The sequence below is a fragment of the Centropristis striata genome, chromosome 18 (assembly GCF_030273125.1).
Source record: "Centropristis striata isolate RG_2023a ecotype Rhode Island chromosome 18, C.striata_1.0, whole genome shotgun sequence".
NCBI classification, from domain to species: Eukaryota; Metazoa; Chordata; class Actinopteri; order Perciformes; family Serranidae; genus Centropristis; species Centropristis striata.
The window spans coordinates 3,509,619-3,524,595 of record NC_081534.1 but is presented as its reverse complement, the minus strand read 5'-3'; the positions used below and the strand labels follow the sequence as shown (position 1 = coordinate 3,524,595).

General features: G+C 39.4%; 1 protein-coding gene across 3 annotated transcripts in view; it reads right to left on the bottom strand.

The window, feature by feature from the left end:
* Positions 1 to 14,977, bottom strand: part of ino80 (INO80 complex ATPase subunit) — a 62,538-nt gene that overhangs the window by 10,296 nt on the left and 37,265 nt on the right. For all 3 annotated transcript variants that reach the window (XM_059356464.1, XM_059356462.1, XM_059356463.1), the window contains exons 28-30: positions 10,212 to 10,339; positions 1,774 to 1,868; positions 770 to 842 (exon numbers count right to left, since the gene is read on the bottom strand). In XM_059356464.1, coding sequence (XP_059212447.1) covers positions 770 to 842; positions 1,774 to 1,868; positions 10,212 to 10,339 — 296 coding nt within the window. The remainder of the gene's footprint in view (positions 1 to 769; positions 843 to 1,773; positions 1,869 to 10,211; positions 10,340 to 14,977) is intronic.

Below are 14,977 nucleotides of genomic sequence, written 5' to 3'. Positions count from 1 at the left end.
TCAGAGTCTTTTATGACTGTTTAAGTTAAAAAAGAAACAAACACATGGCAGACAATGTACACTGCACTTTTATATATTTAGGAAATATTAATGGTGTTTAACCCTTTGAACTCCAAGCAGGACATTTTATTCACTGTGACCTAGTTTTTCACTGCAATTTATAAGTCCTGCACCTCTATAGAAATGGCACAATCATGGCAAGAAGTGGGAAGAACTCAAAAATGTCTTTTGTGCACTTTAAACCAGTTCTAATGCCATAAATCATTAAAAAAAATAGGACTACAACCTCTCTTGTCCTCTCCACTCAGGTCTGTTTAAACAGCATGCAGTTCAGTCAAAGTTTCACTGAATTTTTGTCATGACTGTTGGTCTCAGCCGAGTCATTCGTGGCCACACACATGCAATAAGGAGCACAGAACTTAATCTTTTTTTTTTTTTTTTTTTTTTTTTTTTTTTACAGAAGCTGGTTAGTGCAAAAGGTTAATTTGTTTTGGATTAAATACTATTATTTTAAGATCAGATTTTGTCATTTTTCCTGATGGGAGTGTTCGTCACACATGAGTTGTTCAAAGACTGTCAGCAATTTGCAAATCCAGGGATAATTTCTGTATTTTACAGTTTATGGCTTTGATAAATTGTGTAATTTTGGCATTTCAAAAAACCCCAAAAGCATGCCCTTTAAACCCACCGGCAGGCCGTGGCATTCAGAGGGTTAAGCTGTGATATTGTGTCAGTGAAGTGTTTTTCCTTCAGTGTGTCTGTGACTCACAGTGTCAGCAGCAGTCAGGTTGATGCCGAGCCCTCCAGCCCTCGTACTCAAAAGAAACACAAAGATGTCCGTCCTACAGAGGGCAGCGGGTGGAGGAGTGGAGGAGGGGATGGAGAGGGAGGGAGAGAAGAACGAAATGGACGAATAAATACAACTGTACAGCACAAATATCCATACACAAAAAAAAAAAAAACAATTATTATCCAACAATATATAGAGATTTTTTGCAATAAATGCCCAAATTTGGTTCTAATTGAACAATTCCACCATACACACTGATCTTAATCACTAATGTTAAAATGATGAGTTTGCCTTCCTGAGTGTAAACATGTCTGCAGTTATTGTAAAAGAGAATAATAATGCTTCTTTTATGTTTTATTTGTGGCATTTTATTTTGACAGTGTTCTTTAAATTCTGTTGTCAACGCTTGATTGTGCTCTTATTTTGAAAGCCTAGCGACAGAAAAGGGACTCTTGCCGATCCGCTTGTTGTTTACAGTGATGTTTGTGAATGTGTCTGTAGCGCTCATCAGGAATAAAGATGATAAACTCTAAAAAAAAAAAAAAAAAAAAATATATATATATATATATCCATACACAGAACCGTGGCAATACAATTAAGATAAAAATGTAAGTTAAGAACCATCAAAAATGCCAAGACAGACTTAAAGCTGGCAGCAAAACTGAAATGTACTTGATACCAATAGTTTGCTGCAAAATAAAACCATTTCAATAAACCACAAACTCTCTCACCTACACCCCTCCACAACAAGAACCACATTAACATCGGCGCCTTCAAGCCGCTGCACGCTAATGTAAACCAGAGCATGTGGAATCACCAGGAAATATACACATATTTGGACGTACACACTCAAGATTAAACTGTTCGTTGATTAATGCAATAACCAAAAGGAGAATTTACAGTAAGTCAGTGGCAAAACGTTGGTGTTTGGTTTCATGCACACACACACACACAGTCTGTAGATCATATCTGTCTCTACCCACCGGCTCTGAAAGTCAGCCACCATGTCTCTGCGCTCAGATATCTTGGAGGATCCATCGAGGCGCATGTAGGTGTGCTTCCGGTAAACCATATACTCCTGGAGAGACGGGACAAAAGAAGTAAGAAAACACCGTTAGACAATATTCTTCTGTTTGCTACAGCTCAGTATAGAACAGTCCCAACCAGTGGATTGCCTCCAACTATTCAAAAAAACCAAAGTTGTCACATACAATCAGTAAAAAATGTATTTTCCTAACTTTGTTAAAGAAAAGAACTGGATCCAGTCCTGCCTGTAACTCATGAATACGTTTTTGAATTCATGGATTTGAACTAAACCTTTACTAGTGAGTTTTGAAACCAACAAACCTACAGACTTTGTCATCCAAACTTGAATAAAACTGGAACCTGAGGCTGTTTTTCTGAATTTAATAAGTTCTGAAATATGCGCTGATGCTTGAGTTTTTTCCTCAGAGGAGCCGATAAGCCCTGCAGGTCTACTTGTTAAGTTCCAAGGGTGAAGAAATATTAATCCTAAATGTAAGAATTTCTGTCCGGCTGAAACTTTGTGTCCAAAATATCAAAATCCCACATTTCTTATGCGCATTTGCTGGAGATGAAACCTCAAATCCCAGCCCAGAGAGACACTGAGAAATGCAGAATCTGATACTTGATCCCCCAAATGTCTGCAAAGCTGTTTGTGTAAGAGTGTGTGTGTGTGGGTGTTAGGTCTGATGGGTTCTTAAGTGCAACAGCAGTGATGAGGTGACACGCTGATCTGTCTTTAAGCACTGCCCTGACCCCCGACCTCCTCACTCAAACATGTCAGTGCCCCCGAACCAATGAACCGGCCACACATCAAATCTCACCTCTCACAATCATTAACAGTGATATCAATGATTTGACACTATGTTTTCTATAGACCCCCGTGTCATGACACTGGGGGCCCTCGGTCCCGGCAGGACCTGCCCTCCTCTCTCTCTCTCTGTGTGTGTCTGGCTCTGTTCCCAGCAGCCCCATCTGCTCTGAGTGAACACCACATTAGGGACCATTAGCCCCGCGCTCGTCAAAATGCTGCTAACCTTGTTGAATTGGGTTTTGATAGCTTGCCAGCAGGATGTTGCAGATATTGTTGCTCTTACCGAAAGCCTTACTCAGCTTTCCTAATCTTTAAAAAGCACATGTGTCTAACTCTTCAGAAAATAAGTTGAAGAAATAGATCACCTGAAGTCTCTCACACAATCTCTGCAACCTTCAGCTGCCGTGATTTAAAGCTCGCTGAGTCCTGGTGTTTGCTGCCTCACTGAAATATAAACTTCAGCAGCTGGTTATTTTCTCTCCTGTTTTGTTTGGGTTTGTGTTAATCATAAGTGACGCCTCTATAATTCTGCTATTTTTCACTGATTTTGTAACGTGTTCCAAATGTCATAAATCAAGGTGGATGTTCTGGTCAACTGGACAAAATGTAAATCTTGTTCTACTGTCGGCAGCTTATTATACAGCATATAAAACTTATCTTTATGGTGGTGATATCTGACAACAACAACAATCTTATAATGATGTATGGGACGATAACGTCCCAGGAGAACAGACATTTGTATAAAAGCATGATGACATTTCCTCTTTCCTGTCTAATATTTATGTCTCTGCTCAAAGTGCATTTTTACTTTCAATCCTCAGAGTTGGCACTTGGACGTGCACGAAAACCAGCTCATAGAAAAAGCAAGAAGTGGCAGCCAGGTTGTTCTCAACTTCCCAAACAATAACGAGTCCCCAAAGTCAAGACACACAGTGTGTATTTACTGCAGTTCTTAGGTTGGGAACACAGTGTGCCCGGTCACAGTCTGTTCCCAAACTGACTACTGCTAAAAATACAACATAAAAAGAAAAGTACATGGAGTAGTGGCACTCTGAATACATTTATGTCAGCATACAGCAGATTGCAACCACTGTAACAAAAGAAGTGACCTCAGCTCTGCCGAAGGCTAGTGGCTAAGGGCCGCAGTAGCCAAAGTAATAAAAGTATATTGATCCTTTATGTTATAAGCCTCCGTGTCCCATAATGCAATAGGACTACAATGCTAAACTGGTGGAGTACTCTTTAAAGTGACTACATATCAAAACAGGCACATGCATTTACAGTAGCGTCTGGGTCAGTCACAACTACGCCTTTTCTATGTGTTATTATTATTGTTGATGTCATTTTAACACCATTTTTTGCCACTGATGTAATGATAACAGAGCATAATAATCCAAGTATATCCTTTTCAGGAGCAACAAGCATTTAATTCTCAAGAATATTAAACACTGAACTTGAAATGTAGAAAAGAAATATTAAAGTATCCCAGATAAATAAAACATTAATAAGGAATCAAAACAATAAATAAAATAGACTGTTAACTAACATTTCACTGAGACAAATATTAGAAACGATATAGAAACAGATGGGAAATGTAGGATTTTTCAGCAATTTTTGCTGCCTGTCAAATATTTGCAGCATTACTTTAAATGCTGAAAACTCAAAAAACACAACACAAAAAAGCACAAAGAGTCTGCATCCATTATAAGAGTGCCGTGGCTCCTTAAAGAGGCAGGGCAGTCTGTGTCTGTGTGTGTGTGTGGTAGAACAGTAGAGAGCATGACCACGTCCAACTGTGGTTTCTGTTCCCAGCTGACAAAATTGGCTGGGATGGTTTTGTTCTAAACGCACTTTGAGGTTTGTTGTATTGCCAGTTTTCATTGCCATTGTTCTCATACAAAAACTATTTATGTCCATTTCATAAATCGAACGATAAGTTGATATAGTAATTATGGTGACAGGCCTAGTCAGGTCCAGGTAAGACTACTGCATGAACATGGACTATGATAGAAATTTGGAAAAAGCTACACTATCCATCCATCAGGGTCTACTATACTCCACTATTAGTCTGAGTCTGTGTATCATTTTAAAAAACAAAATTTTAATTTTGAATCCTATTATTTTTGCTTGTTCACTGTTTTTGATGATGTTCTGTTATTTTTGTTTTAACTGTTGTATTGCCTCCGTGATAATGTACTTTGTAAAGCACCTTGTAACCCTGGTTTTGAAAGGTGCTATAGAAATATAGTAATAAATAAATAAATAAATAAATATTACCCAGATTCCAAAAACAAGGCTCTTAAATAAGAGATGCCCATTTCTCTTTGTATCTACAATCAAATTAATAGCTGAAATGTAATTCAAAAATCTGAATGTATCATAAATCTAGGGCTGCAACTAACTAACGATTATTTTCATTACCGATTAATCTGTCGATTATTTAAACAATTAATCGATTAGTTGTTTGGTCAGTAAAATGTTGAAAAATAAAAAAACATCAGTGTTTCCCAAACCACAAGATAACGTCCTCAAATCTCTTGTTTTGTCCACAAACCAAAGAGATATTCCGTTTATTGTCATAAAGGAACAAAGAAACCAGAAATATTCACATTGAAGAAGCTGAAATCAGAGAATTTGGACTTTTGTCTTTAACCCATTGAAGCTTGGAAAGCGTATACGTCGTTTTTTAGTATTTGTATAAGCTCTCAAATACCTTTTTTTGAATTTCATCTCTATCTGCTACAGAGGCTGAAAAATCTATTTAGTAGAAGAGTTGACACTTTTTTTTCCAGAATTTCCAGAAAATTAGAGGCTTATTTTAAAATCGCCCAGCGATTTTTCAGGCCTCAATGGGTTAAAAAACACTCAAACCAATTATTCGATGACCAAAATAGTTGACGATTAATTTAATAATCGATTATTGTTCGATTAAATTGAATAATTGTTGCAGCTCTACATAAATGCATTATCAAATAATCACATTTCGTCCATAGTTTGCATTGCGTAATGGGTCACTGTATCCCACTTCATAAACAAAAATCTGCTGCTGATTTTCTGGCTGCAACAGCAGCGAGTCATTGTGGGCGTCCCCGCCAGCGCTGTAATCTAAGCCGCAGACTTGCAGTACAGTAAAGTGCCGTCTAAGCAGCCACAGACACAGAGCTCCAGCAGAAGGGCAGTGACTTGGCGGTCCTGTTCCGCTATCGGCTGCTGCCAGAGAAAGCCTACAGTGTTATTTCTCTTCGGGCCACCCGGATCTCGGCAATCCATCACCCAGCTCCGTGATGTCACCAGAAGAACCAGGCAGCCGCCCGGCGACGAAAACAATGACGCTAATGACAGAGATTAGCATCAGGCTCTCCTTCGCCGTTTCTCTTAGTCGCAGTCTCATGTTCAGGAAATCAACTCCATCTGCAGAATTTTTTTTTATCCCCAACTGATGAGAAAGATGATATGGTCTAGGAAAACTGAAGCCAGATTGGGGGGAATACATGATTTCATTTGTGGATCTCTTTAAACCTTTTAAAGAGGAGATGCTGTCACGGCCTGCCATTACTGTATGAGGTCACTTGTACTGTACAAAAGGCCTCACTAGACCTGAAGTACACAGCTTGGTGGGACAGTCAGTGAGAAGTACATTAACACTATGAGTCCCAACAGAATGTCCAATGTCCCTCACTGCAAAAAAAGGTGTCTAAAAACAAGATAAAACACTAAAAATGAGGGAAATCATCTTGCTGCATGGACAGATAATTTCACTTGACAAGATTTATTAAATTAAGATCATTAAATCTAGAAATAAGCATGTTGTATGCTTAAAATAAGAAATTAACTCTTAAAATAAAACAAGATAAATTAAAGCTGCCAGCAGTGATGAACTGGAGTGCACTGCAAATTATTTGTTTCTTACCAAGATAAAAAAAACTTTAGATTTAGAAGTGTTAGATAATTTATCTTGGTTTAAGAGGTAATTTAAGTGTTCAACATGCTTATTTCGAGATTTAACAATCTTGTCAAGTGAAATTATCTGTCCATGCAGCAAGATCATTTCCCTCAGATTTAGTGTTTTTATCTTGTTAAAGTTTGGCTTGAAGGCAAAATGATTGGCCTATTTCTTATATCTTTGTTATATATCAATAGCCCTGGACATTTTGAACAAAACCATCTGTCGCACAGTCTTTGTCGGAACACAGGCAAAATTCGAAAATCACTTGTGATTTGTCTCTTTGTCCCTAATAGTAGACCAACACTGAATGACATGGTTTGATTTGAGTAAGTAGTAGTAGTAAATATCAGATTTTTCTTGAGGTTTTTAAAGGTTTGAAGGCTGTTGAAAGCTCAGAGTTGCTGTCAGTTTCTTGAGTTGCTGCCATTTTGCACTGTTGACGTCGTTTGGATCCAGAATCTGCGCAGAAGTGATCAGGTATTGGATCTGCAGCACCGAGGTTCCACCCATACAACTCTGACCAATCGCAAGTCAAAACAAGTTGTCAATTATAACGTTACAGCCCCGTTTTAAAGCATCAAATAACTAATTAAAACCAAATCTAACAGAAAAATAAACACTTGTATATACACAAGCATGATAAGAACTACCTAAAATCAGTGGTGGAATGTAACTAAGTACATTTACTCAAGTACTGTACTTAAGTACAATTTTGAGGTATTTGTACTTTACTTGAGTATTTTTATTTTATGTAACTTTATACTTATACTCCACTACATTTTGAGGTAAATATTGTACTTTTTACTCCACTACATTTAGTTGACAGCTTTAGTTACTTTACAGGTTGAGATATAACATAAAATATAAGATCAATTTAAAGTGATTAGACATATTTTTAATTAAACCTCATAACAGTATTTTAAGTAGATACAATGAGTCCTGTCTTTACTAAATTAAAACACTGGTTACATAAAAGGCACATTAGAAATAATGTAATAATATATTTAGAATATATAAAACAATCTGATTGGGTCCATTCTGCATAACGAGTACTTTTACTTTTGATACTTTAAGTACATTTTGATGCAGATACTTTTGTACTTTTACTTGAGTAAGTTTTGAATGCAGGACTTTTACTTGTAGTGGAGTCATTTCACAGTGTGGTATTAGTACTTTTACTTAAGTAAGGGATCTGAATACTTCCCCCAACACTGCCTAAAATGACAGATGCAAATGTATATCATGTGTATTGTCATGTTTTAGTTACCGCAAGGCCCTACAGCAAGGAGGCCTTGTACGAATACGAATACTTTATTTTTGGATAGGGACAGTGCACATTAATGAACATCGATAAACATCTTTGTAAATATGCCGGATTATAGCAAGGCTGCTAGTTTGCATCCGTAGTCCCTAAAAAATTTAAAATAAATTAAAATATAAAAGACAGCAAGTACATAGGTAAGATACAAATAGAGGAGACAACACACACATAACACAACACATAGCAGACCCAGACAGGATATAACTAAGCAATAAAAAGTAATGTTCAAGTCGTCTCAAGTCCAGTTAGTGGTTAGTTGTAACCGGAGGGTCGCTGGTTCGAACCCAGGACTGACAGGTGGAGGATTGAAGTACCCTTGAACAAGACACCTAACCCCACACACAGCTCCCCAGGCGCACAGATATGTGCTGTCCACCTCTCCTAAGCATGGTGTGTTCACAGGTGTGTTAAAAAAAGGATGCAGAGTTTGAATTTCCCCATTGTGGGACTAATAAGGGAATCTGAATCTTAAACTACACTGAGGTGGTGGGATTTATGACCTATACTACAGCAAGCTGTCAGGGGAAGATCAAGATGTTTTAGCTTCAATTTTATGGAGCTGTCATATCATCTATCTATATTAAATCTATGTACCGGCAAATCTGCAACAGCTTCATTCATGCTGGTGCACGGGACAGAGGAATGATGGATGTATGAAGAGAAAGTGTGGAAAAATAGTTTTAGATTCTTGATTTTTAAACAATAAACATTTCCACAACATTTAATTAAATCATGTCTCATAGACAAATGGGCAGACAGGCCAACTGCAGGGGATTAACATATGTATTGCATGGCCATTAACTGAACTGGTTCCCAATCTACGTTTCTATTGTTTCTTTGAAGTTTATGTGTCTCACTACTTTCAATGTCTGGTTCCTGTATGTTAATCTCATTAAGACGCTACTTCACCTGTAACTTCCTCCTCTCTTTGATCATGTAAGGCTGAAATGTTGTATATAAGGAAGAAAGTTTACTTTGTGGAGAGAGATTGCTGAGGACTCTCTCCGTGTACACGTAACTAAAAGCTCTGATTGATCACACCGGCTCATTTCATTTTTCTTCAATATTTTGGGAAGAAACTGCATCTACAAAAGGCAGTGGGCCTGGGAGGCAGTGGGCTGGGGAGGGCTGTATTTGTTTGGTTGCTGCATTCAAATATCAACAATCTTACTCCAGAATCGCTGACTCCACCTTTACCCAGCCTCCATATCTAATAAGCCATCTTGGGCCTTCTCACATTTGCCGTTTTCCTACAACCTTACAAACACAAGGCATTCCCACTGTGTCCCAGACACACAGGAAGACAGTGCTTAACCACCTGGGCTGGGTCCATACGCCTTCAAAAGATTTCTGCTTTGGAAACGGCACTGCGCCGTGTGAATGGGGAAGGAATTCCCAATGACATCATGCCAGAGGCTTTTGGCTCCATAGTGTTGTTTGCAACAAATATGGAGCCAACAATGGAGCGCTGCACCGAGGCTGTCGACACATGATCACCAGCAGAATTGCTTTACGCCGTTATTTTCTTATAGCGGGAGGTAATGCAGATTTTACAAATTAGATGAACTTCAACCTCCCATCAGATTACAGCTAGCCAAGAAGCTTAAACAGAGTCACTGTCACTGTGTTTAATGTTTCTTTTTGTCTCAATTAAACTGTCCTTGTTCATAAATTACCAAAACGATGTGATGACGCATCTGCATTGACTCTGTGCCCATCCAAGCAGCTCAAAGCACTTATCCTGTGTAGATAAAAGTAATAACAGTCCCAAAAATCACCCGGGTAATTTCTCATTTCTGGCTTGTTGTTGATCTTCCTCGTTTGTTCCCATCTTTTCTCCCCCTCTGTCTCCTCAGCTACCTTTGTCTCCGGCAGAATGTCTCTCTTCTAACCCCAAAGCCCTCGCCACTCCCATCTCCCCCTCTTCCCTCGCTCCTTCCAGCCATCCCTCCCATCTGGCTGCCTCCCCTGCAGATGAGACCCCGCTAATTAGCCCTGACCTGTTAATTAGCCGTCTAATGAGTGCACTAACGAGGGACAGGCAGGCTGATTAGAGGTACTGGAGCTCAATACCTCGCCGGTGGAGGCCGACCAGTTAAACAACTGGCTTGGAACAGTGCAGATATATGCAAATGACACGTTAAAGGTGAGTTTCAGAGAATAAGATTATGCCTTTTTTGAAAATAATTATTGGTAGTTGGTATGGTGTCTGTGCGTTACATATTTGAGTCTTATTTAATGGTTCTAAAGGCTTCACTTGTGTGTGTGTGTGTGTGTGTGTGTGTGTGTGTGTGTGTGTGTGTGTGTGTGTTTATACCTCCAGCAGGTCTATCATGCGAGTCATTTGGGAGTAGATGAGGACTCTGTGTCCCTGAGCCTTTAGCCGACTCAGCAGGATGTCCAAGGTGTGGAGCTTGCCACTCTCCGTGATCAGGCTCTCCTTATCTGAAAGAAGAAGAGACAAAAAAATGAGAACCAAATGATATGTATCCATGCAAGTGTTTAAGCACCATTTCAGAGACACTCTGTCCAATTTAACACGCCTGAAAATACACATCGTATGACTTGGGCACGCTTGTGCCTGTGTTTACAGGAAGCAGATTGTCTAACGTTACTCTGCGGTTGAAAATACAGAAAAGACTATTGTGGGAAGAACAGCAATTGTGAAAAGTAAGACCAGAGATTTCTTTGTTTGGACAGACGAAGAGGCGGAACTGTTACTGAAAGAAACACGAGTGTAAGGCGGTCAAAGTGGCGGAAAACAGAGTGGGAGTCGAAAATACGGCAACATAAAGCGGTACTGGAAGCTTTATCCATCGCCAGAGGAAGCCATGGTAATGGGAAAGGAGTACCCACACAAGGATACAATTATAAAATGTATGGAGGTAGAGGTATAATGATATGAAAGGTCTAATAAGATGGGGTCAGCAAAATGGGGTCAGTAAGTGTTTACAGGTTTGGAAACATCAGAGGAGTGTGGATGCTAGGTGAAAATGTAGCAAAAGTCATGTAGGAAAACACATTAGTGTGAATACAGCCTCAGAATGACCAGGAAAAAATGAAAAAAGCCTCCTCTTAGGTTGTGTGTTTCTGCAATATGTAACTTTAGATCATTCACAAAACCTAAAAAAAGACACCACATATCTTACATCATTTGCCAGAATGGATATACTTGCTTACTGGCAGAATACTGAAAAGCAGCCCAATCAATTGAGAGGTTATAAAACTCTTTCCTGATCAATACAAGTCTTCGATAAGACTGTATTCTCGAGGATAAAGACCCTTTCACCAGAGCGGATTAGCCTGGGGATCAATCCTTCTAAATCTGGCCCTGATCTGGTGATTGTTTAAATAAAGCATGTGCCCTTATTGACCGGACTGCTGATGAGAGAACAGAGTGAGAATGGACGAGAGAGACAGAGACAGAGAGATAGAGAGACAGATAGAGAGAGAGAGATAGAGAGACAGAGACAGAGACAGAGAGAGAGACAGATAGAGAGAGAGAGAAATTATATGTTGATTGTAATTCAATGATTGTACATATTGCTTTCTTTTATTGTTATTAGTTTTTCTTTTCTTTGAAAATGAATAACAGAATTATAATAATTTATTGTAAATATTGCTTTCCTTATCTTGTTATCTTTTTTTCTGATGGTTGCTTTGGCAATATATACATTGTTACGTCATGCCAATAAAGCCAATTGAATTGAATTGAGAAAGAGAGAGAGAGAGAGACAGAGAGACAGAGAGAGAGATAGAGAGACAGAGACAGAGAGAGAGAGAGAGAGAGAGAAAGAGAGACAGGGAGAGAGAGAAATTGTGAGAAAAAGTGATTTACACTCCATTTCACACAATGGCACAAAAGACGAACAAATAGGCCCAGCAGTTGGTCTTGGTCACGTTGCTGCTTACACCACATCAGGTGTTCTTCGGCCCTCAAATGACCACAGAGAGCAAATGGGGAGGAATCTGACCCTGGGTCTGCTGTTGAAGTGGTTCCCTCTATGTCCAGCTGATGAGGAATTAACGTCATCTGGCATAATGGCACAATGAGAAAAGGGCCGGGGCAGCCATCGACCCGGCGACAGGCACACTATGGTGTTTGACCAAGGGGTCGTGACCCTGAGCGGTGAGAACCTAAGGCCAGGTCCAGGGTCGGGTGACAGGGTCGGGCCAGGGTTACAAGAGAGTCCCAGTGGGACGGCGAGGCTTAGCTGACACGCACTCGAGTTGGACACTTGTTCCCAAGCCCTTTTGTACAGTGAAAACCTGGGCTTATAAATATTTCCAAGTCTTATTTCCTTGCTTTGTCAATGCAATGTAACCAACTGCGTTAAAATCACGTTCCATTAATCTGAAACACATGGTCAGGAAAATGTAAACGGAGGCCGGGATAATACACGTGTACGACAACTTCCCATTCACAGCAGTAAAACCCAGATATGACTTCATTGGTGAAAGACAATCACATGCAGTAAAGTATGATTTTTAATCCAGCAAACTGGATCTTTCACCACTTATAACCAGTAGCATTCTATGCTAATGTGTACTCAGACTGAACCCTGACCCGTGACCCTTCACTATAGCCCCCCAAAAAAGGTCAGGCCCTGTAGAGGTGTTAAAGAGGAACTAATAGAACAGATGAACAGGGGAAACACTCTGGGGACGGACTGGACAGCTCACCTACAGGTCACTCTGGAGTGGTGTCAGCCTGCCAGTTACATTTAGTCACACAGTTCTACTGCTCCAGGATAGGGGTGTGCCATATCGTATCGTTCACGATAATATCGGTATTTTTTCTTATGGTTAAAAAAAATGCATATCATGATATTGGCAACATTTCTACTTATTGATGTAGTGGCGTAAGGTTAACATTAGCTAAAGTTTTAGTCAGTTTTAATCACAAAAAGCTACTGACTCTCTGTCGCTAAACACATGCAGCTTTCAAAATAAGAGCACAGTGTGTTAACAGAATCCACCACAGAACTTACAAGAAGATTGTCAAAATAAGACGCCTTAAATAAAACATACAAGAACGTCACAGAATGTCATTAAAATATGTGGTAACCCTAAATGGTTATTTTTTATTATTTGCTCATACATATTTTTTATTTTTTATTTGGCAACTGTTGAGATTTGCACTTCACACTACATTTTAGATTTTTATTTATTTATACAGACTAAAAAAAATATCCTATTTTCTATATCTTTTTACATATTTTGTAATATCGTCAAGAATATCGTTATCGCAAAAATAGCCTGAAATATCGTGATATTCTTTTAGGGCCATATCGCTCAGCCCTACTCCAGGATCAGTTCTGAATCAAATCTATATTTATTTATTTATTTATTTTTTGGTTTTCCTTCAGACAGTCTTGTTAACATCTCTGAGTGAATAAAAAAAACCTCAGACAGAAAATAGACAAAAAGACAGAGATGAAGAAAAAAGGAATGAAAAGGGAGATAGGAGGACAATAAAAGACACTCATAATACACTAATAGCAAAAGACAATAAACTTAACTATAGATTTAATGTACAGTAGGCAGTTGTTACACATTTTTGTGGCTCAATTTGGTATGAACCAAGAGACCAACGCACCACAATCCCTGAGATACACAAACACTGTATCCTGCCATCAAAGGCCTATAATTGGCCTTGGCGTCAAGAAAAGTGGGTGAATTGAAAAGTAAAAGGAAGCGGGCGTGAGACATGCAGAGGATTAGACATGTGCGGGGGGAAAAAAAAAGAAAAAGGTCCAGACAGAGCGGGACAGACGGAGAGTGAAGGGGGTCTGTGGTGGCTCCGGCTACACTGCAGCGGTATTAGCACGGTGGCGGCAGCGGTGATGTCGTGGTTAACATCAGACGCGGGCCTCCTCACCGCAGGTGCCTGTCTAACCGGGGCTGCTCAGTCAAGGGCACCGACCAGCGCCGCGGGCCGCGCTGCCAACCACCCAGATGCAAACCACCACTTGGCAAAGATGCAAATGCTCATATATGGGAATATTGCTCAACCCCTGCCACCAATCTGTTTCTGTTTAGCAGATTATGTTTAAGCCTCCAGACTCCAATGTCATGTTTGAAGATGGGCTAAAGCCCCTATCTGAGCATTTCTGTGGCCAAACAGGACTGGATGTTGTATGTATTTAATCTAATTCTTGAAGGGCATAAACTGTAAATCTGAAAATCCCATATTAAGCAGTTGGATACTATTATTTTTGTATGAAGAGACATGTCAGTCAGGGTAATCCTTTTGTTTATGCCTGGATTATGAAGGACAGCATTAATAGCAGAGCTGTTCTGCTCCTTAAGAACACCACCTCCTGATATTTGACCACACTGATGACATATCTTACATTTTGATCTTTGTGTACTAACTGAAAAGCATCTAATCACTATGAAAACATGGTGTCAGAGGAATGACTGGTGTAAAAAAAGATGCAACATTATCAAAGGAAAGCAGGGAAACAGATGTCCAACAAAAAAAACCAAAAAAAATCACCTCTGCAAATACCCAAACTCCCTAAAGCCCAGCAATGTGGCTTACAGAGAGAGGTGGCCGAGTTCAAAACATTTAGAGCTGCATACAGAAAATCCCTATTTCTAAATATTGCTGCCATACCCTATAAAGCGGAGCCAAGAAAATGAATAATTGCGATTTTGGGAGGGCTTTGGTGGTCCGTCTCATTCCAACATAACACTTATGGCTTACATTATAAGCTACATGTGGCTGAAGTTAAATGCCTGACCATTGGTCATAAATGTGAACAAACTGGATGCAGTAACCATGCGTGTTACATGAATTATGGACAGCTTAGAAGGACTTAAATGGATATGTGTATACATCTTACTCGTGTGGCATTTTAAATTAATTGGCCTTCAAGACTTGTTCTGTTGAAATAGTAGCAGTCAAAATGTGTTTACACAGTGACACAGCATCACATTAATCATACAGGGATATGGGTGATATGATGATGTCCATAATAAAGTCAGAGGGATGGGGGATTGTCTTAGGAGTTACACAATAACTGTTATGGATTTTCTTGCGATTATTAATGAATGTCAATTTACTCTTGCTTCGGT